The sequence below is a fragment of the Bison bison genome, unplaced genomic scaffold (assembly GCF_000754665.1).
Source record: "Bison bison bison isolate TAMUID 2011002044 unplaced genomic scaffold, Bison_UMD1.0 scf7180017864307, whole genome shotgun sequence".
Taxonomy (NCBI): Eukaryota; Metazoa; Chordata; class Mammalia; order Artiodactyla; family Bovidae; genus Bison; species Bison bison.
The window spans coordinates 7233668-7255751 of record NW_011494879.1 but is presented as its reverse complement, the minus strand read 5'-3'; the positions used below and the strand labels follow the sequence as shown (position 1 = coordinate 7255751).

Sequence of the window (22084 nt, the reverse complement as noted above, 5' to 3'; positions counted from 1 at the left end):
CCAAGCGGAGAGGTAACAGAGCCAGGATGTGAGGCCATCTCTGCCCACCCATCCCAGTCCTTCTCCACCTCCCCTTGTTCTGCGCTGCCTTCGCCTGCATGGTGGCAGAGCTGGCTCCTGGCTCAGTGTGACGGCTTTGCTCACTGACACGCAAGCCCTTGCTGAGCCAGGCAGAAACACTTGTGTTTTCCAAGCTTACCTCTTTGATTGTGGTGTTTCTTCCCCTCCATGAAAACCACCATCTTCCTCCCTTTCTGGGCATCTTATCCCTCATGATAGACTCCACCGTGGCCTGTTTTAAATGGATGGTAACATAAATAATGGAACCAAAAAAAGATCAACTTAGCACATTCAAACCAAAAGACACGCACATGCAAATTAAAGTAAGATTAAAAAAAAAAAGAAAGAAAAAACAAAGACAAATCAGAGAAAACACGACATACTATTTGTGGATTAAAAATTTTCGAGAAGCAAAACCTAATGGCATCCAAAATTACATTAAGGTAACTTAGGCATGAAGACTTAAGAAGATGTTAAAGGAATAAACAAACAACAAATAAAATACAACACAACAACAACAGAAAAAGAAAGCATTGAAAATCATTAGTGATTAGTCAGACAGCAAGTTTTCAAATTAAAGTGGTTTACTGATTAAGATACTGTTATTCTCAATAAGATGATTGATTATAAAATGAAAAATGAAATGATTAATATGAGGTACAAGGTAAAGTTTTAAACAAAAAGTAAAATGCATGAGATCTTTTTAGTAGATGTAAATTTCCAAATTTGGGCAAACTGAATATTCATAGATGCATTTGACTTAAAAGCTCAAATATTAAAAAAGAAAATCCATACTCTTGTCCTAAATAAATGCAAGTTGAATAGGAGATTAAATATTAATTAGTAATATTCTTTGTAAATCAGTTGTACTTCAATACATTTTAAAAAATAGTAACAATTTTCTACATATTTTAAAGAACAAAATAGTCACCTTGAGGCTAATTCAAGTACCAAAGTAAATATTATCTAATTTCCCTTCTTTGGTTTATGGAACTCTCAGGCACTAATACCTCAGCTAGTAATGAGAGAATTGTCTTTCAACCAAACAAGTTGCAGGTAAGTGGAAAGATAAATAATTCACGTATTTAGCCTGAAGTGTGCTTCTTTTTATCATTTAAGAATCCCTACCTGACACAAAAGAAAACCTGAATACACTGAACAAGCCCCCCTATTCATGAACAGGACAATTCACAAAGATGTCAATTACCCTACTCCTCCTATTTCTATTTCATCCATATATTAAACAAAATTCCAATTTGAAAAAAAAAAAACCAGGATTATTTTCAAACCTAGACAAACTGGTTGTAAAGTTCATTTATAAAACAAACAGAAATGGCCAAGAAAACTGAAAATAAGTAGACATAAGCCTGGCACGTGTGTGTGCTATGCCGCTTCAGAATACTGGAGTGGGTTGCCATGCCCTCCTCCAGGGGATCTTCCCAATCCAGGGATTGAGCCCATGTCTCTTATATTTCCTGCATTGGCAGGTGGGTTTTTTACCACTAGTGCCACCTGGGAAGCTCAGGCATAAGCCTTACTAGATATTAAAATATATTTAAAACTTACAGTAATTAAAAGAATGCAGTCTTGAGACATAATTTAACATATTATTAGAACAGAAGACAAAATCCAGAAATAACCCTAAATTCACAGGGGATGTAATGTAAGATCAAGTTGTAATTGCGTATCAATGGGTAGAGAGTTACATAATGAAAGGTATGGAGATAATTAGGGAGCCAACCATGACCCTCTCAGTTGACTCCCTGGGTGAACCACCCCTTTGGTTCTCACCATCACAGCCAAAACTCTGCTCAGGAATCAGACTGCACTATGTTCCATGAAGGCAGGCTCAAGTCTGGGGGGAGAAACTTAGATTGTTCTGCACCACTCATGGCCATTCCATTGTGTTGCCAACAATCGGCTGAGAGGTGATCATGTGACCAAATTGTGGCCGATTAAATGTGAGAAGCCTGTCTCCATCCTTCCTATTTTGGACACTTATATGAGGAGCTGTTGGATAAAACAGTCATCTTGGGATCATAACGGGGAAGCCAGGAAAATCAGAAAGGCTCATCCAGCTTCATCCAGCCTGAAACTACCAACCTCTAAGATTCTTATTATGTCAAATAATAAACACCTGTTATTCCAGTCACTTGTAGTCATTCTGTTTCCTGCAACCAAAGCATCCTGATTCAATAACCAGCTGGGGAAAAAAAAAAACAAAAAAACACTGATTTCATTTCTGATACCTCAACTCATGACTTTCAAAATAAAATCAAGATGGATCAAAGATTTAAGAAAATGCTGGAAGAAAAGACAGGGCATATTTTCATAAGTTTTGGAAATGGGAAGCAAGCAGGGCCATTCCAAGTGTGATACAAAACCTAGCAGCCTCAAAAGATAAGACTGATGAAGTCTCTGCATAAAAATAATTTCTATTATTAAATAAATGCCAAAAACAGAGTCCAAAAAATTACTGACAACCTGTACAATATTTAGGCTGCCTACCACAAAGACTAATTTCTTTAAGTTCAGCAGTCATGTGTATTTCTTTTTCTGTGAACTATATAGCTTTTATCAGTAAATTTCTATTGCACTGGTCTTTCTTCTCACTGATTTGTAAGAACTGTAAAAACTTGCCCTGGGCCACAAACACTGTACAGAACCTGTCAAGGACAAAACAGAACCCACTCTGGAGCATAGGCCCTCAGCTCAGTCCACAAAGAATACTCACAGATAAAGCTCCACGAAAGATACAGTCACGATCCCAAAGCATGTGCACACACGCACACACACAGCCACAAAGGAGAGAACGTGAGCTAAACAAAGTCAAAATAGACCTGCACGACCCTCAGGTATGAGATCTACCTGACAAGCCACAACATCCACAGCAGCACAAAGCCTTTGCTAAGCATGTGAAGGATGCAAGTGTGAGATGTGGGCTCTGCAGCCGAAAGAATGGAGCATTTGGAACAAAGACCCAATGCTGGAAAGTGATCAGTTCCAGGAGAGGCCTGGGGAACCGGCAGGGGGAGGACACGGGCATGGTGGGCTGCTGCAGTGCATCTGCCTGTCACCCTGGCTCTTTTCTGCAGCTGCTCACCTGCTCTCAGGTGCAGCCAGGAGCTGCCCACTTGCTCCTCCTTGGCCAATCAGCCCCTAGCCTGCTTTCTGGCTGAGCCAGGCCTGAGTGTGGGCACCTGGTGTCTGGTATAGTACTACCCTGCTCCCCTCCTTCATCCTTCTACCCTCATCACCCTTGGGCTCAGCATCCACCTGCTTTGCCCCCATCTGTGTCCCTGGCACGGCAGGTGCAGGGACAGGAATCCTGGAGAGGCAGGACTCGGTCTGGCGCTGCCTCCACTGGGAGCTTTTGCTTTGATGAGAGAAGGGAGAAGGACATTCAAAGTGCAAGGGAGACCCCTGCAGTTTATACCCATGAACTTCCAACCAGCACAGTGTAATTAACCTCATGGTTTCTAAAGAAAATGAAAGAAAGTGAAGTTGCTCAGTTGTGTCCGACTCTTTGTTACCCCATAGACTGTGGCCTACCGGGCTCCTCCATTCATGGGATTTACCAGGCAAGAGTACTGGAGTGGGTTGCCATTTCCTTCTCCAGGTTCCTTCCCAAGCCAGTGATAGAACCCAGGTCTCCCGCACTGTAGGCAGACCCTTTACCGCCTGAGCCACCAGGGAAGTCTAAAATAAAAGCTAAATTCCAATCCCCCAGATTCAGCGAGCCATCATTTTCATGTCCCTTTTCTTTCTCATGGTAAAGCTCACCTTTGGCAATGGTTTCTGGAAGGCCTGCATGGCCAGGAGCAGAGGCGCGGCTGTCGTCCAGTTATAGTATCTGACGTGAAACAAGGAAAAGCGGTCAGAAGACCAAGGCTCAGACCTCTAATGCCCCGAGAAGCGGTCATGTGAGGCTCTGGGCGTTCAGAGGGTCCTTAAAGAGCCCAGTACTGTGGCAAACACCCCAGGTCAGCTGCCACATGACCCACCCTTACAGAAGCCCTTCCTCCAGCCAAACTCCCAGCGGCCACTGTGGCAACAGGACAAACGACATGGCAGGTGACCCAGTGGCCAGCTGAGAGCAGCCCACACCCCGCTGGGCGTCAAGCCACTGATGTGCTGGAGCATTTCTTGCCCACACTTCAGGGAAAAGGAAACAAGGACCCTCAGTTAACACGTAAACACCTGTGGCTTCCTCTAATGGGGAAAAGTTTGCCAACAGCCTGTAAAAATACGTGCACATCCCTTGACCTCAGACAACAAAGCTTTCAAGGGACGGGTGCACGGTCTATCTTGTGATAGAGGCCAGGGCTGTGACGTCACATGTCCCACTGTAAAATCCGGTGCAGCCGAATGCAAGCCCCACAGGATCCAGTTACATCAACGTTCTAACCATATAAGTGATGCAGCATTTTGCCAATAGTGAAGAGATAATAATAGATTTTTAACAAAGACTTAAGTTTATACATTTCTAAAGGTTACTGTCCAGGTCTCTATAGCAGAGAAGCTGAAGCTGAACGGGTATCACACGACGGCTGAAATGACTTTCGGGAGGAACTTACTTATTTCCGATCTTCACCACGAGGTTGGGGTCATCAATGAGGGCAGGGTTGTCCGCAAACTGCTGATATGACACGGCCTGTTCCAAAAATGCGTCTGTGAAGGCAAAGGAGGGGGGAATACAAAGAGGATTTAGTACAAACACCAGGCCTGTTTTCACTCCCTCACAAGTATCTTCTGAGAGTTTATGCCATCCAGCTATGCAGACAATCCTATCAAATTTATTTGTCAAGGGGCCTTCAGTTAGTTTGGGGGGCTGTGTCTGTGCAGAAATGAAGAGAGATGGGGGCAGTCAGAGGATGGGGGACAAGTGCACCCTTAATCAGGGCACATGTGTTTACACGGGAGCAGGCATGTGGCAAACACCATAAACACAGGCCCATGCAGAAGCAGACGACTGGAGCTCAAGGTATGGTCACCCGGGTCTGAGTCATAGTCATTGGTGTGAACTTCCACACCCACCTCCTCACCAGTAGTCACGAGGATGGACAAAGTCATGAATGAAAGCTCAGTGACCTGCCTAAAGCAGGGGGGGACACCTAGGGTCTAGGAGTCTGGTCTAGGAGTCATCAGCTAGAATGGCTGACTGCACTCTCTGGAGGTCTCGGGGCCACCTCACCATGTAAATAACATGAGATCCTAGGAAACTAGGGATAAAAATAGGGTGGGGGCTATGATTTAACTCAGATCACCTAAGCCAACCCTGAGACACCCTTCTGACACAGCCAGGAAGGGTCCAGGGCTCGCTCGGACACCCCTCCCTCCTCCAGCGTTTCTGTACACTTGCTACCCACTCTTTCCCAGTGTTGACGTTGCCACCAGCCCCGGGCCCCACCCCACTGCAGGACGGACACAAGCTACGCTCAAACACGCCTGATGACCAGTGACCCCAGTGGCCTTGTTGTTGCCTGGGGCCGCGCGTGTGTGTGTGCGTGCGTGCGTGCGTGCATGTGACACTGCGGTCAGTCAGCCAGCCGCAGCAACATTTGGGTCCTGAGCCACAGTGAGTCACGTGCGCTCCTTCATGAGCCCGGGACTTCGGGCCGGTGCAGCCGATGGCCACCAGGGGGCGCTGCCGGCTCAAAGATGGCAGCGGCCCCGCGGTACCTTTGGTGATCTCCCGGTTGTCGCTGAGGCCCCCGCAAAGGGAGATGGCGATGGACGGCAGGTCTCTCAGGCCGTCCGACGTGCTCTCCACGCCGCTGTCGACGCCAGAGCTGCCCACGGACTGAGGGGACTGGTTGGCGGAGCGGGCTCCGTTGTCGCTGGTGGGTTTCGTGAGCCCAGAAGGGTCTCCGCTGGAAGGAGAGGAGTGGGAGGGGCTGTGAGGAGGGTTTCCCAAGCCTGGGGTGCGGGGCGGGGGGGGGATGTGTCACTCAGATGTCAGGTGACCCCGGCAGTCAGAGGGACAAATGGTGTCATCCCAGCAGACCCTCACTAAGGCGCCATGGCAGGCACACGAGCTACATGAATGACCTTAGGAGGAAAAATAACCATTTTTAACCCCTACACTTCCCTGCGTTTTTCTCCCAAATACACTGGAATTGATGAAGAGAGAGAGCATGCCGTCCCAAGAGGCCACCGTCCTGTCACGCCCTCTGCGGAGCCAGGACTCCCCACAAATGATGGGAATCCCAGAAGGGGGGGGCCCCCCGAGGTCCCAGGGGACTTGCCCTGGGGAGGGGCAGGGCTGTGCATAGCTGATCTGGGATGAGGATCACTGACCGCTGCAACACCACCTTGGTGTACCTGGGGAGATGGCCTCGAGCCTGTGCCCCGACTCAAAAGCCGTCCCAGGAAGGGTGGACAGCCATGCCCCCACGTCTACACAGGGTTCGTGCTTTGACCGGTTGCTCCTCAGGGTAAAACATGGGACTCCTGCAGCTTTTTCTCACTCACTTTCTAATCAAATATAAGGAAAAAGCGGCTCCCAGGTTAATATATACAAAACGATAGGAAGCATAAAAAGGGCTCTTACTTTTTGGGGAAATACAAGGCAGCGACTTCAGGATCCATGTCTGTGAGGTCATCTAAGTAGACGCCGTCAGCCCCCAGGTGTCGGCTTCGTTTGTCTGAAAGGGCACACGGGTCAGGTCAGAGCACCGTTCTTCAGATGCAACCTCACAGACTTCTGAGCCTCTCTAGAAAGAGCACTTGAGCACCGTGTGCAGATCTACTCAGAAGGGTCCACTGAGTGAGTCAGGTAGCTTCAGTGAGCCTCAGCTCCCCAGCTGGGAGGGGCCTGAGAGGTACTAAGCACTCAGCACACTGACACAGTGATGGTATTTTTAGTATTATCCGTACTGGTTTGTTATTATTATCACTAAACAGCAAAGCTTTCACTGAGCACTTCCACATCAGTATTCTGAAGCCTCCTGAATGACACATCGTTGGCCCCTGGGCACCAAGACTGCAGCCTTCCAGTTTACTGTGGCCAAAGAATTACATCATCGGTTCATACAGACTAGAACCACTGTGCACAAAGCCATGTGGCCAACAGATGGGGCTTCATGTCATTGGTCTGGACAGGCAGCCAGGTGGGCATTTGACTACATGTATGGAGCCCCCACATGCGCCAACCACTATACGAAACACCAAGGAAACAGGTAAAAAGACAGAAATATTCTTGACCTCACAGAGCACATATGTTCTAGTACAGAAGTCAGGCAAAAAAACAAACAAGTAATCATTGAAACAGTGACACACGGCATGCAGAAATTAGCACAGGGCGATGCACTAGAGGGAAACCAGGGGCAAGGAAAGCGGGGTGCAGACTGGCTTCATCATCAGTGTCCGGTGCAGTCCCAGCGTGGGGGACCCCAGCATCCCTGGCCTGTACAGTGGAGGGCGGCGGGGGTGGATCACTGCACCATCCCCAAGGCCTCCTTCAGGTTAGACTTTCTACAACTCAATTCTGAGAAAACACATATTCAGCAAAAGGGCAAGGGACTGAACAGGAGAGATGTCCTGTCTCCCCTCTGAAGAATCCTGAACTTTGGGGTGGGGGAGAGACTGTGGTGGGCAGAGCCCCCAGTGCACAGGAAGGCACTGGGAAGCGTTGGCTTTCTCACCCTTTTTCCTGGAAGGCGAGTCTGTCTTGCTTGCAGCTACTGGGGCAGTGTTGGCAGAAGGGGCTTTGGGCTCCTCAATTGTGGGTAAAGGGGGGGCCGCTGCTCCCAAGGCCTCGACATCGTCTTCGTTCACAAACTGTATCTCTGTCTGCGGCTTGTTCTGCTCCAGCAATGGCTGCACCGGAGATGCCCTGACCAGTGTTGGCGACTGGTCACTAAACGCATCTGAAGATTCACTGTGGATGGCTTGGAAGTGCATTTTATCACAGATTTTCCTGCTGTTCAACGGGCTGGACTCTTTAATCTTGTGTGGCGAGGACTGGATCAAAGGGGTAGGGAGGGAGGGAGAGAGAAAAGGTCAGAGAAGAGTCGAGTCAACCAAAGGGCCCTGGGCAGGCACAACTGTACAGGACACAGTGAAGCCTTAGCGGGTGGGAGGGGGTGGCGCACCTGGTGACTCCCATACCTGCCGAAAGGTCTGGAAACCAAGGATCGTGTTTCCAAAGCAAATGAACTTTCATAGAAAACAAATGGGAGTGAGTGAGTAGGTGAGTGAATGAGACCACCAATCTAACACAAGTGTCCAGCGGGAGAAAGGGGAATGTATTCACACCACAGGGCAATCAAGGTGCTGAAAGTGAATTATGACACATGGTAACAGGGCGAGCCTTGCAAAACTAAACTCTGCTATAAAGTCAAGATTGGGTTTATCATTATTGGGGGGGGAGGCGTCAGAACAGTAATTGCAAAGGGTCGGGGGGCTTTCAAGTTCTGATTTAGTCCTGGTCTGGGTGCAGGTCACGTGGACACATTCACCTGTGTGAAGTGTGTGAAGATGTTTCCATCTTGGCACTCAGGATCTGGGTGTTTCTCTGCATGTGTGTTACAGTTCAATGAAGTCCACCCCCAAAACGTAAGTGAACAAGGGCAGATTTGGTGGCTGGTTCCCATGAGTGGGAAAAGGGCATTTCTGACGCTAACTCTCCAAGGAGTTTCCAGTTATGGAAAAGATTTATCCAACAGAAATCAAAACACAGCTTGTGGGCTGGAAAGTGGGGAGCGGGTATGCATTTCTGCATCTGATCCTACAGCTTCAAGCACAGAAGAAAACAATGCAATAGTGGATCTGTGGCCGGAACTGTTTTGCCAAAAGTGATGGGTTTGCACATTTGTGCCCTTTCTCCAGCAACAGGTGACGTGCATTTGTAAAGATGGCTGGCTGGGTCAGCACGACCGCTTATAGGCAGAGAAATCAGCATTTTCCATGAAAGCTAAATATAACCTAGAAAGGGAATGAACCCACAGCTTCAGCCTCAACAGACCTACTCTCCAAAGAGCTGTCTCTTTGAGTTATCACAGAAATGCTTTCAGTCTTCACTTACTCATTCATTTATTTATTCACATCACAAAGATTTACTGGGGATACAAGAGGTGGTAGCATCTTCTAAGGGTCTTACAGTATTTACAAATACCAAGGCAATGGCACCCCACTCCAGTACTCTTGCCTGGAAAATCCCATGGATGGAGGAGCCTGGTAGGCTGTAGTCCATGGGGTCACTAAGAGTCGGACACGACTGAACGACTTCCCTTTCACTTTTCACTTTCATGCATTGGAGAAGGAAATGGAAACCCACTCCAGTGTTCTTGCCTGGAGAATCCCAGGGACGGGGGAGCCTGGTGGGCTTCCGTCTGTGGGGTCACACAGAGTCGGACATGACTGAAGTGACTTAGCAGCAGCAGCAGCTTGAAATACCATAATATAGTTCAAGATTCTTTTAACAAATTGGAATATGAAATAAAATTTCTTGAAAGAAAAGATTGTGACCATTTCATGTCTTCAGAAACTACCTTTGATGGATGGCAGAAATAAGGAAGGAAAAAAAAAAACCTACCTTTGTGGCTTGGGGCAGTTCTCCCCAGAGCCAGAGCATTTCTAGATTATTCTTCTGAATTGTCCTATCCGCAGATTTGCTGACCAGTTCTGAATCGCTTTTAGGTGTTGACGGTCGGGAAACTGAAGGACTTAAGGAAACACAAATGGAAGATTAAAGTGGGAAGAGAAACTTTGGAAATGTTTTTGTGCCCAGCATTCTGTGGTTCAGAGAACCTAGAAAACGGCCCCAACACACCACTGCCTTGCGACCACAGCTTTGTGACTATCCCCTCCGTGGCCACCAGGAGCGGACAGAACACGCGCCCAGGAGAAGGCACCCCCCATTTGGGTAACCTTGTCCCAGCCTGCTGCCAAATTCCAAGTAAAGATGAGAAGTAGCATTTAAAAGGGGGAAATGGAAAAAAAGAGATGAAATGGAAAAGGGAAGAAAAAAATTTGCTGCCATCTTTGCAGGCCTCTCTCTGATCTCAATGCTCCTGGCAAGCCCAATTTCCAAACCAAACTCCTCAACTCTCACGCAGCTGCAAATAGGTCCGGGCCATCTCGGACATGCACCCATCAAGATATGTATACATCTGCACCAACTTTGAAAACAAGGAAGTGGATCATATGTCAACTTTACCACAAATGCTGGATGCTACCAGTAACTCACTAACGTGCAGGGCTCTCTGAGCTGAGATTCTGCAAAATATTTTATCTTCAAGAAATACTTCCTAGATTCCTATTTGCTAAGACTCTTCCTACAACAACACAGCATGAGGCTTAATTCTCAAACGAGCTTTTAAGTGGTTGTGACTTGCATTCGGGTCTCCACGTTTTCTGTATTTTTCTCTCCTGAGACCCGAGCTGTCTTACTTCTGTCCAACCACAGAAACCATCGATTTAGGCACAAAATTCTTAGAGCCTTCTAAACAACATATGGATGAGAAAAAAAGACCCACTTGATTATTTCAGTCTTTGATCTCCTATACCCTTTCCTTTCAGACAACAGTTTTAATGACGTGAGAAAGAAAGCCCTGCAATTCTCCTTTTCCACCTTCTCTCACACCTCACACGGGCTCTCTCAAGCACCTCACATCATGTGCTTGGTCTCACGTATCTGCTTGAGTCAGACGTCAGCTTCGAGGGGACAGAACTTGCCTATCGGGACAAGGCAAGCTCGTAGATGAACCAAAGCTTGTCTCAGACAGACGGGGACCTTTAATGGCTAAACTGACGCTGGCTGTCTTTGGTCCAGCCTTTCAGACAAATAGATTCAATGCTTCTCTGCATCATTTCACACTGAAGTAGACACGGGCTGGTCCCTCCTCCCTTGGCATCCGCACCCTCCATCCATGGAAAGGCATGTGGCAGCCTTCAGGCTCGATGTAGCCAGTCTGCAGAGAGGAGGAGCCTGAGATCGCATACTGTGGGTATGTAACCAAGGGGACACCTCTACACACACACACACACACACACACACACAGTATGCCCTTCAGAAAGCTACCCCCTGAGAAAGGAACTCTGGGTCCTCCAGACATCTGAGAGAGAAAATGCTTATCACCTCCTTTCTCTTGCTTCCTCCAGTTTCCTAATTCTGCTTTTCTCCTGAGGGTCAAGGCTCTTCTGGCACCAAGGTGTCCAGAATTACATGTTCAGGACCATGAAATGTGCAAAGGGAGCACTGTGGCCTCCAGCAAGGGGCCCTTGTGCCAACAGTTCTGACCTGGATGATTCTCCAGAGGCATCAAGGGGGAAGCCCATCGTAACTGGCTTCCTACCCTCATCAGCGCAGCACCCAAACCTCAAACTGTTTGCTTAAAAGGAACATATTTTTTTATTTTGTTATAACAATTCTCTGGAACAGTATCCACTGCACTAAAGTAAAGCCCTCTAGGCTGAGCCTGCTCTGGAGCCAAGTGTCAGCAAACTTCCTCTATAAGAGGCCAGACAGCAAGTACTCCAGGCTCTGGGGGTTATGTGGTCTTTGCGGCAACAACTCGAGCCTGCCCTTGTGGTGGAAATGCAGCCACAAACAGTATGTGGACAAACTGGCTGTGCCCCCATAAAACTAAAGAAACAGAGGGTGGGCCAGACTGGGGCCACGGGCTGTAGTTTATGGATCCCTGCTCTAGGAGAATGTAAACACTGAACACAGGTCTCCATCACCCTGCCCAAATCCAGAATTCTTAACATCTGATCCTGTGATGAAAGCTACAAGCCATCGAGATGCTGAGGTGGGCAAATTCAGATTCACAAAGGACCGAGCCCTGTGTGATCCATACGCCGGGCGCACCACCCCTCAGTCACGTGCCCCCAGCCACACCAGCCCCACAGAAGGACGCTGCACCCAAATACACATGGACCATCTGTGCTGAGTGTTGAGGGAATTCAGACAGACGGGACATAAACGAGGGAAGAGACTCCTGACACTGAGTGTGACTGACGAGAAAGAGGATTCCAAAATTGCCCATTATCGAATATGAGACTTTCAAGATCAAAGGTTGTTCAAAAAAGTAAGCTTCAAGGTCACACTGACTGATCTGTTTCAATAATGCATTTACTAGCCATAATCACTATCGGCATTTTTGCTGAAATCCCATTTAGGCACATCAGTTATATAACTGCTCACAACTTAGCTGACCTCATTTTAAAATGGCCTTTGTTCTGCACCCATAACCTGGGAGGGAAGTATTAAATATATCCTGAGACTTGGTTCTTCAAAAAGAAAACCAGTTTCCCAGGCAGAAGTTAATCACGGCATCACTGCTCATTTTTCACAAAGCAGGCAGGTCAAAGTGTGGGCAATTCCAAGGGAATGGAGGCAGGAACCTATGACTTCTGCATCAAATGAAAACTCTAACCTAGGATTCTGAACCTTCTGGTCCATCCTACACTAACCTAGGATTCTGAACCTTCTGGTCCATCCTACGCTACTCTCCAAAATTCTATTCTACAAATGCTGTGGACACATCTGATCATATTACTCAGAAAGTCTATAAGCTCTTTACTGAGTTACAATAACAACTCTCCTTATGCTTAAATGATGGGACTTCCCTAGTGGCTCAGATGGTAAAAAAAAAATCTGCCTGCAATGCAGGAGACCTGGTTCAATCCCTGGATCAGGAAGATCCCCTCAAGAAGGGATGGCAACCCACTGCAGTATTCTTGCCTGGAGAGCTACAGTCCATGGGATCACAGTCGGACACGACTGAGTGACTAAATGGGCAGGCAAACATGCTTAAGTGATATCTGAAAAAAGTTTTGTAAACTTATTTGTTGAACAACCCCAGACACAAAGATCATATCCCAATCTTCAATTCCTTATTCTACTTTTCAAAGCACATCACAAAATTAGAAAGGACTCTATGCTTAACCCTAATTTCCAGAGTCAAACTTAGTACTTTAAAAAAATATAACCATCTACAAGTGCTTAAAATGAAAGGAAAAGAAATAATCTATATGTATTTTCTTCATAAGTAATTTGGTTAGTGGATAAATAAATTGGTAAGGGTTAGATCAAAATTTTCACTTCCAAGAATCTATACGGATTCTCCACATAAGTAATTTGGTTAATGGCCAAACTTACTTATTTATAAGAGTTAGAGCCAAGTTTTTATTATAAAAACATCCACAGCGGGAAAATAACCCCTCTACCTTTCCGAAGCGTGGAAGTGGGAAGACTGTGGAGGGCAAGAGCTAGAAAGACCGCCCTCGGCCGCAACCGCCAGATGAGGGGGGGGCCTCCTGCAATCTACCAGGCTACGGCATACCACGTGATCCACATTAAAAGAAAGAGAAATCAGAGGTCAATTCAATGAAACAAAATTTCTTATCAGTTATTTGACTACTCTCACAATAACACCTATAAGAAGGTGAAGGTACTTGGACAGCTGACAGTGGCAGAGGACCACATGTTGAAATCACAGAGAAATCAACACGATCTTCTTAACCATGAAAACAGACGACTGCCAAGACACCCGTTTCACTTTCTGTTTCATCTGCAGGCCCATAGTGAATTGCTTTTCTTGGGTCAGAGTTTAGTGCCTAATCAAATGACATACTCCAAAAGGTTTGGTAATCTGGGCTGGCAATTGTCTCTTAAAAGAAAACACATAAACCCAAGTATAGATATGTGTCTATTTATTCTAATTTGTAATTTCATTTAACCATGATCAGATCACCTCACCTGACATGGTTATTATTCTGGACTCATAGAGCAAAACATAGAAGACAGAGAAACGTACTCAGGATTGTGTTTAAAGGATTTGTTTTAAATGCTTAAAATTAATGTAGAATGTTTGAACAGAGTTTTCTACCTATTAGTGACTTCTAAATATTCCACATAATTTTCTTCCTAAAGTACTATGTACTTATGTACTTCCCTCCTTAGGGTTATAACTCCACAGACCACGGGAGAGAATGTATGAGGTTCTAGAAAGGTCTATACCTATATAGTCCAACAAGGTCGCATGGGGCTATGAGCATTTGATGTGTGACTGGTTCAAACTGAGGGGGTCTGTACATGTTGAGATACACAACTTCAAAGGCTTGTGAAAATGAGAATGTGAAACAGTTCCACAGTGTTTTACAAAACGATGACTTGAAAAAAATCCGATTACTTGAAAATAATTTTTAATAAATACATCATAGATCATCAAAATTAATGTTATCAATTTCTTTACACTTTTTAAGGATGGTTACTAGAAAACTTTAAATTACATATGTATTTAGCATTACGTTTCTACCGGACAGGGCTGGCCTGAGGACGGACAGACCCCTGGGAGGGGACTCCACAGGCCTCCAGTCCTACCCTGGCTGATGTCCATTCACGATCACGTGATGCATCTGTTTCTCTCCAACCTCAACTTTGACGCACGGCGATGACCATGCAGTCTCATTGAGATCACTCCAGTCAAACTGGAACTGGGAGAGGTGTATACTTCAGGTGGGAAGCCCTGAAGCATGTTCCAGGACTTGGGGGCTCTGACACCAGAAGCAAACCTAACACGTTAGGAGCATGTATAACCCAAGAAGATCACTGTCACCTAGACCAGAGCTGCCCATCTCTGCTGCATTCTCGTCAGACCCCTGAGATCTTTTCTTTCCTAACAGACCTCCCTCCACCATGAAATTTTAATGCCCTGAATATACTCCACGTCTGCTTATGTTACTATGCCCCTTTGGAGGTCACATGGCTATTGTAATATCTAAGATATTTTTTTTTGCCACCCAAGAACAAATTTTTGTCCTGACGGGGGTGATAATCATCCCCACACACTTCAGATCTGTCCCCTGCCCAGTCCTTCTGGAAACTGCTCGGAAGGGCTCACGTGTCCTCACAGGCTTCACAGCCTGAAATGTTTTAGTCTTCTCTGCACACTGAGCAGCTGTGGTTCTTCAACCTCATCCTGGAAGTCGATGGCCCCTGAGAGTCCATTTTAGGGAAACCAAAATCACTGAGGGCAGCGGGGGAAGACAGCATCATTCTCACAGCCCCAAATGACCTCAGGGCTCCTGCTGCAGCTGCCCTGCTCCTGAATCTCACTTTAGGGATACGTATCCAAAAAGGCTGTCACTGTTTTCTCCCCCTGACAATAAGCTTTATGTAACTTCACACATGGTTTCCCTTTCATATCTGCAGTTTGATTCTGCTACTAGATAGAAGTTTAAGATCTGCTCATGTTCTGTGTTTAATCCTGATCTGTACCTTCTAGCATAAGGTGAATTTTGGGGGGTTCTAATTCTATTCATTTTTTTACGTAGATTTCACTGTGAAACGTGCCTCCTGTGACTGACTTGGAATCCTCTGGACCAGGACAGGCAAACACACATGGACACACACCAGCCCCTCACCTGGCACTGGGTGACCACTCTCTGTCAGAATTAGGGTAAGAGGCTGACTGAGGGTAAGTCATAACAGGGGAACGGCTCTCCTTAGGGACATCTTCTTGGAATGGAGGTATATCATCAGGAATAGTTCTGGAGAAAGAGAAAAAAAAAAACAAAAAACATCAAAGTCAAAGAGATTTTACCGATAGATACATAATAAAGGCAAGTTTCCATTTCTCCTTATCTCTAATGCTTTGTAAATCAACATGATCTGCTGGTATACCCCCAGGTGTACTCTGAGCAGTGGAAACGAAAAAAGTTACTCAGAGAAATGTTTCGTGTGTTCACACTTTGGCTCAATTATCACTGGAAAATGATTAAGTTTAAGAACTTGGACTTAGACGGGCTTGATGACCACACTGCTTGTTACTGTTAAGTTACACTACGTGCGTGTGTGCTCAGTCGTTCAGTCGTGTCCAACTCTTTGTGACCCCATGGACTGCAGCCCTCCAGGCTCTTCTATCCATAGGATTCTCCAGACAAGAATACTGGAGTGGGTTGCCATTTCCTCCTCCAGAGGATCTTCCCGACCCAGGGATCAAACTCGCATCTTCTGCATTGCCAGGAGGATTCTTTACCACTGTCCACCAGGGAAGCCCACTTACACTGTAGGCCCTACAGATTTATCTTTCACACTTCATCTCGCAAAAGCCTGAGAGTTGGGTGGCACCCAAAACTGGACCCAGAGGTTATAAAACTCTTGCCACGCACGACTGAGCTACCAAATCCCTGAATGACCAAACGGAGACAATGTTTCATCCAGCACAATAAATAAATGACACAATCAATCCTATCTTATACTTGCAAAATGGCTGCAAATCTACCTCCTTTCAGGCACAGCACGCTTTAATAAGAAATACGACCCACTATTTCACCCATGCAGAGGCCACCTGTCTCTGTTTTTGATGTGACCTCAAACATCTGACACTAAACTCTGCAATTAAAAGCCATGCAGGGCAGGTGACTGTAATAAGCCTGACCACCCTCCCATAAAGAAGACTGAGAGCCAAAGAAGCAATGCTGTCGAACTGCAGTGCTGGAAAAGACTCTCCAGAGTCCCTTAGACAGCAAGGAGATCAAAACAGTCAATCCTAAAGGAAATCAACGCTGCATTTTCATTGGAAGAATTGATGTGGAACCTGAAGCTCCAATACTTTGGCCACCTGATGCAAAGAGCTGACTCATTGGAAAAGACCTTGATGCTGGGAAAGATTGAAGGCAGGAGGAGAAGGGGTCGACAGAGAATGAGATGGTTGGATGGCATCACTGACTAAATGGACGTGAGTTTGAGCAAACTCTGGGAGATAGTGAAGGACTGGGAAGCCTGGCATACTGTAGTCCACAGGGTTGCAAAGAGTCGGACACGACTGAGTGAACAACCACCACCACCACCCAACAAAGAGTTGGACAAGACTGATACTCAACAACAACCACCACCATCGGCTTCCAACCACATAAAATTAAAAGATGCTTACTCCTTGGAAGGAAAGTTATGACCAACCTAGACAGCATATTCAAAAGCAGAGACATTACTTTGCCAACAAAGGTGATCTAGTCAAGGCTATGGTTTTTCCTGTAGTCATGTATGGAGGTGAGAGTTGGACTGTGAAGAAGGCTGAGCACCAAAGAATTGATGCTTTTGAACTGTGGTGTTGGAGAAGACTCTTGAGAGTCCCTTGGACTGCAAGGAGATCCAACCAGTCCATTCTGAAGGAGATCAGCCCTGGGATTTCTTTGGAGGGAATGATGCTGAAGCTGAAACTCCAGTACTATGGCCACCTCCTGGGAAGAGTTGACTCTGATACTGGGAGGGATTGGGGGCAGGAGGAGAAGGGGACGACAGAGGATGAGATGGCTGGATGGCATCACTGACTCGATGGACGTGTCTGAGTGAACTCCAGGAGTTGGTGATGGACAGGGAGGCCTGGCGTGCTGCGATTCATGGGGTCTCGAAGAGTCGGACACGACTGAGCGACTGAACTCAACTCAACTCAACTCAACTTTGGGCCTCATGAAAACTGAAAAGGAAAAGTCTGCTTGTGGATAAACTGATCACATTCTAGATTCATTTATGGCCCTAAGTCTATCACAGGTCAGCCCCCGGCTATCAATGGGTCCAACTGTCGAGCTCATAGTTGGTGCTCAAGTGAGAATAAGGAGGTTCTGAAACAACAGTTTTGTGAATGAAGTGTTCACTTCCTGAGCTCCTGTTTCTTGGTTCTGATCTGGAAGGCTGGAGTTATCACCAAGCTATTATCAATCTTGTCTCGGTTACAACATCCATCCCAGCTTCATGTGACTCTAGAATCGGGCCTGCAGGATTCCAAAATTCAGTCTTAAATGCATTAACAGAAAAATAAGAAGTTCTGTGTGTGGTGGGGTGGGGGGAAACGTTTATAAAAATCTTTCTACTGTAATCCCACTCTTGGGCAAATACAAAAGGAGAAAACCATGATTCAAAATGATACCTGCCCCACAATGTTCACAGCAGCACTACTGACAACAGCTACGACACAGAAGCAATCTAAAGGCCCATCGACAGATGAATGGACAAAGAAGATGTGGAACCTATATACAGTGGGATAGTACTCAGACTTAAAAAATAATAAAATAATGCCATTTGCAGCAACACGGAATGACCTAGAGATTATCATACTAAGCCAAACTGAGAAAAACAAATACCATATGATATCACTTAACATGTGGAATCTTTAAAAAAGGAAAAGATACAAATCAACTTATATATAAAAGAGAAATAGAATCATGGACATAGAAAACAAATTTATGGTTACCAAAGGGGAAAGCAGGGGACAGGAGTTTGGAATTACATTTACTCGCTATGTGCAACATAGGTAGCTCACAAGGACCTGCTACATAGCACAGGGAACCCTACTCAATATTTTATCATAAGTTATAATGGAAAAGAATCTGAAAAATAATATATTCACATCTAAATGAATCATTTTGCTATACATCTGAAACTAACATAACACCGTGAATCAAGTATATATCAATTAAAAAAAACAGGACCATCTGAAACACTGAATTCACCCTTCTGTCACCCACACTTACCTACTGCTGTCCAGCGGCTCGGCCTCCTCGTCCGAGCTCATCTCTATGGGGAACATGTCTTCATCCTCGGACGTGTTCATGTTCTCGTCCCTTTTCAGGCTGTCCAGCTGTGACTTCCTCCTCCTTTTCCTGCGCTTCTTCACTAAAGAGCCACTCGATGGGGTCTCACTGGGAGGGGAGACCTGGGCTGATGTGTTGGTATCCAGGCCTCTTATCCGATCTGCGGAGTTCCTCTTCAGCTGGGACTCCATCCTCGAGGCTCCTTCCGACAGGATCGGGGAGGTGGCCAGGTGCATGGGGATCACCTCCTGAAGGGCAGCAAACATGTTCGAGAAGGAACCAGGTTAGCTGGGGGCGGGTGGTTAAGGGTTGGGACGATGCTGACAACCCGCCAGCATTAATTCAGAGGTCCAAGCACAGGTGGAGGGGTGTGATGAGGAGCGCAAGGCAACCAAATGCAGGATTTGATAGATGGTCATAAAGTCAACATGTCACTAAATGCCATTTTGTACTGAATCCTGCGTTTTCATAATTATAAGAAAGCAAAGTAATTTTCAGTCATTTCAGACTACCAAAATTCAACATGGTCTGAAATTTCCAGGGAAAAGAGGAAAAAAATCGGCTTGGAGTTATTATAATACCCGGGGAACTGAACTCAATTTTGCACTCCAGTGTGTGTGTATGTAAAAAAGAATGCATATGTGTATTTTTAATACACACTGAATTAAGATGATGATAATAATTTTTAAAGAAAGTTTTTCTGGTGCAGCCAAAAACCAAATAAAATTAAGGGGCTTAGAGAACATCAAATCATGTACTACACGTATAAAATCCACACCTGGAAGGTGAGGCTGAGGCTGGGAGGGATGGGAAATAGGTCACACCTCCGGGGAGACTGAAAGAAAGCAAAGCCTGGGACGGTTTTGTCCTGAGATTGAAACTGTGGATATTCATTTTAAAGCCTGAAGCTACTCAGAGCCATTCCTTGATAGCCAGGCTATCTTCCCATAAAGGAACCAGTTCAAGCGGATTATTGAGGAGTCACTACATCAGATCCCTTCAGAGCGACTTTCTCAGTGAATGGAAGAGTGAAAAGAAATGGTTTATCTTAGAAGAAAACATGCGGTAAATCTTCATGACTTGGAATCTGGCAAAGGATTCTTAGATATGACAACGAAATCATGAGCCACAAGGAAAAAGCAGATAAAATGGACTTCATCAAAATTGAAAAGTTTTGTGTTTCAAAGGACAACATCAAGAAAGTGAAAAGACAGCTCACACCATGGAAGAAAATCTTTACAAATCATCTCTCTTATAAATCATATAAGTCCCTTAACAAATCATAAAAGGTACTTATTTCTGAACTATATACTGAACTCTTACAGCTCAAATGATAAGACAAATAACCCAATAAAAAAATGATCAAAGGATCTGAACAGACACTTCTCCAAAGAATACATACACAAGGTCAATAAGCATGTCAAGAAGCGCTCAACATCATGGCAATAGGGAAATGCAAATCCACACCACAATGAGATACTACTTCACGCCCACTGGGATGGCTAGAATCACAAGGCCAGAGAGAAAGTAATGATGAGGCTGCAGACAGATCGGAACCCTCGTGCACTGCTGCTGGGAACAGAAAATGGCAAAGCGGCTTTGGACAACAGCTTCAGTGTGAAACTCAGTGTTGCTGGATAAGACTCTTGAGAGTCCCCTGGATAGCAAAGAGATCAAACCAGTCAATTTTAAAGGAAATCAACCGTAAATACTCTTTGGAAGGGCTGATGCTAAAGTCGAAGCTCCAATACTTTGGCCACCTGATGCAAACAGCTGACTCATTGGAAAGGACCCTGATGCTGGGAAAGATTGAAGGCAGGAGAAGAGGGCGACAGAGGACCAGATGATTGGATGGCATCATCGATTTAATCGATATGAACTTGGGCAAAATCCAGGAGATGGTGAGGGACAGGGAAGCCTGGCGTGCTGCAGTCCATGGGGTCACAAAGAGTTGGACACGACTTGGCAACTGCACAACAAAAATAAATGACTCAGCAATTCCACTCCCAGGTACAGACTCCCCAAAGTGAAAACATATGCCTATAAGAATACCTGTACACAGCATTATTCACTGCAGCCAAAAGGTAGAAACAAACCCAAGTGTCCACCAACACATGAAAAGATAGACGAAACATGGTCTGTAGATACAGTGGAATATTATTCAGCCGAATAAAGGAATGGAGTATGGACACAGACACAATACAGGTGACTCTTGAACATATTAGGGTACATGAAAGAAGCCAGGAGCCAAAGATCACAAACCATGAGATTCTATTCAGACGAAAGCTCAGATTAGGGAGGTCTATAGAGACAGAAAGTAGATTAGTGGTTGCTGAGGGCTCAGGGTAGTGGGGAGTTGGGGGTTTAGGGAGAGGGGAGGGGATAGCCTGTCTCTGAGGTGATGACGACCCTCTAAAACTGACTGTGTGATCAGTGCAGGTATCTGTGAAAATACTAAAATCCACAGAACTGCACACTTGAGATGGATAAACCACATGGTGTAAAAATTCTATCTTAATAAAGCTGTTAAACAGTTTTTAATAATAAAAAATTAATGTGATCTGGTCACTCACTAAGCAAAACTGAGAGCACTCAGCCATTCAAGACTTGACACACAGGTATAATTTGTACATTTTGGATGATGGCTTCAGGCCAGCATCCTTCAGCTCCTCTGTCTCCCTGGCAAATGGAGGAGGCGGGGACCAATGCGTCATGTGGACACAGCACACACCCACCCTGCGGCTCGATCCCCTGGTTCAGGGAAAAGCCACTTTCCTCCTCCGCCCTCACCCACACAGCAGGCACCTGCACTTCTCCTGCATCTCCCAGAGAAGCATCTCAAAACTAGGAAGTAAGCATCACCACCCAGCTTCCCAGGTGGCTCAGCAGTAAAGAATCCCCCTGCCAAGGCAGGAGATTTGGGTTCAATCCCTGGGTTGGAAGATCCTCTGGAGGAGGAAATGGCAACCCACTCCAGTATTCTTCCTGGAGAAATCCCCCAGACAGAGGAGCCTGGCAGGCTACAGTCCATGGGGTCACAAAGCGTCAGACACGACTGAGTGAGCATGCATGCAAGCATCACCCAGCTGTCCTTACCTGATCATTATCAGTCTCTTGAACAAAAAATGCTTCTCCATTATCTCCCAGTTTCATGTGCAAATCCACAGATTCCCCGTTGATTTCTATGTCAACCTGAAGGAAAAACATACTTCACCACGACAGGAAACATCACAGGGAATGCCCAGGTCTCTACACACACTTCAGTTACATACACTCCCAAATATCTCACAGTCCCTAATCTCTACAGGTCAATCTGGTCCCTTGAGAAATGGAGTCTAGGGGACCTCTCTGGTGCTCCAGTGGCTAAGACTCCATGCTTCCAATGCAGGGGGCATGGGTTCGATCCTTGGTCAGGGAACTAAGATCCCACACGTCACAACATAGCCAAAAAGAAAAAGAAACAGAATCTACGCCCCACCCC

At 45.9% G+C, this 22084-nt stretch overlaps 1 protein-coding gene across 5 annotated transcripts in view; it reads right to left on the bottom strand.

Annotated features, from left to right (window-relative positions):
• LPIN1 (lipin 1) overlaps positions 1–22084 on the bottom strand; it is a 131164-nt gene that overhangs the window by 27282 nt on the left and 81798 nt on the right. For 4 of the 5 annotated variants that reach the window (XM_010852080.1, XM_010852083.1, XM_010852082.1 and 1 more), the window contains 11 exons: positions 21700–21795; positions 18544–18851; positions 15436–15561; positions 13237–13341; positions 9599–9728; positions 7707–8025; positions 6614–6707; positions 5743–5933; positions 4638–4731; positions 3844–3913; positions 200–292 (listed from right to left, as the gene is read on the bottom strand). In XM_010852080.1, coding sequence (XP_010850382.1) covers positions 200–292; positions 3844–3913; positions 4638–4731; positions 5743–5933; positions 6614–6707; positions 7707–8025; positions 9599–9728; positions 13237–13341; positions 15436–15561; positions 18544–18851; positions 21700–21795 — 1626 coding nt within the window. The remainder of the gene's footprint in view (positions 1–199; positions 293–3843; positions 3914–4637; positions 4732–5742; positions 5934–6613; positions 6708–7706; positions 8026–9598; positions 9729–13236; positions 13342–15435; positions 15562–18543; positions 18852–21699; positions 21796–22084) is intronic. The other variant, XM_010852081.1, reaches the window with a different exon arrangement.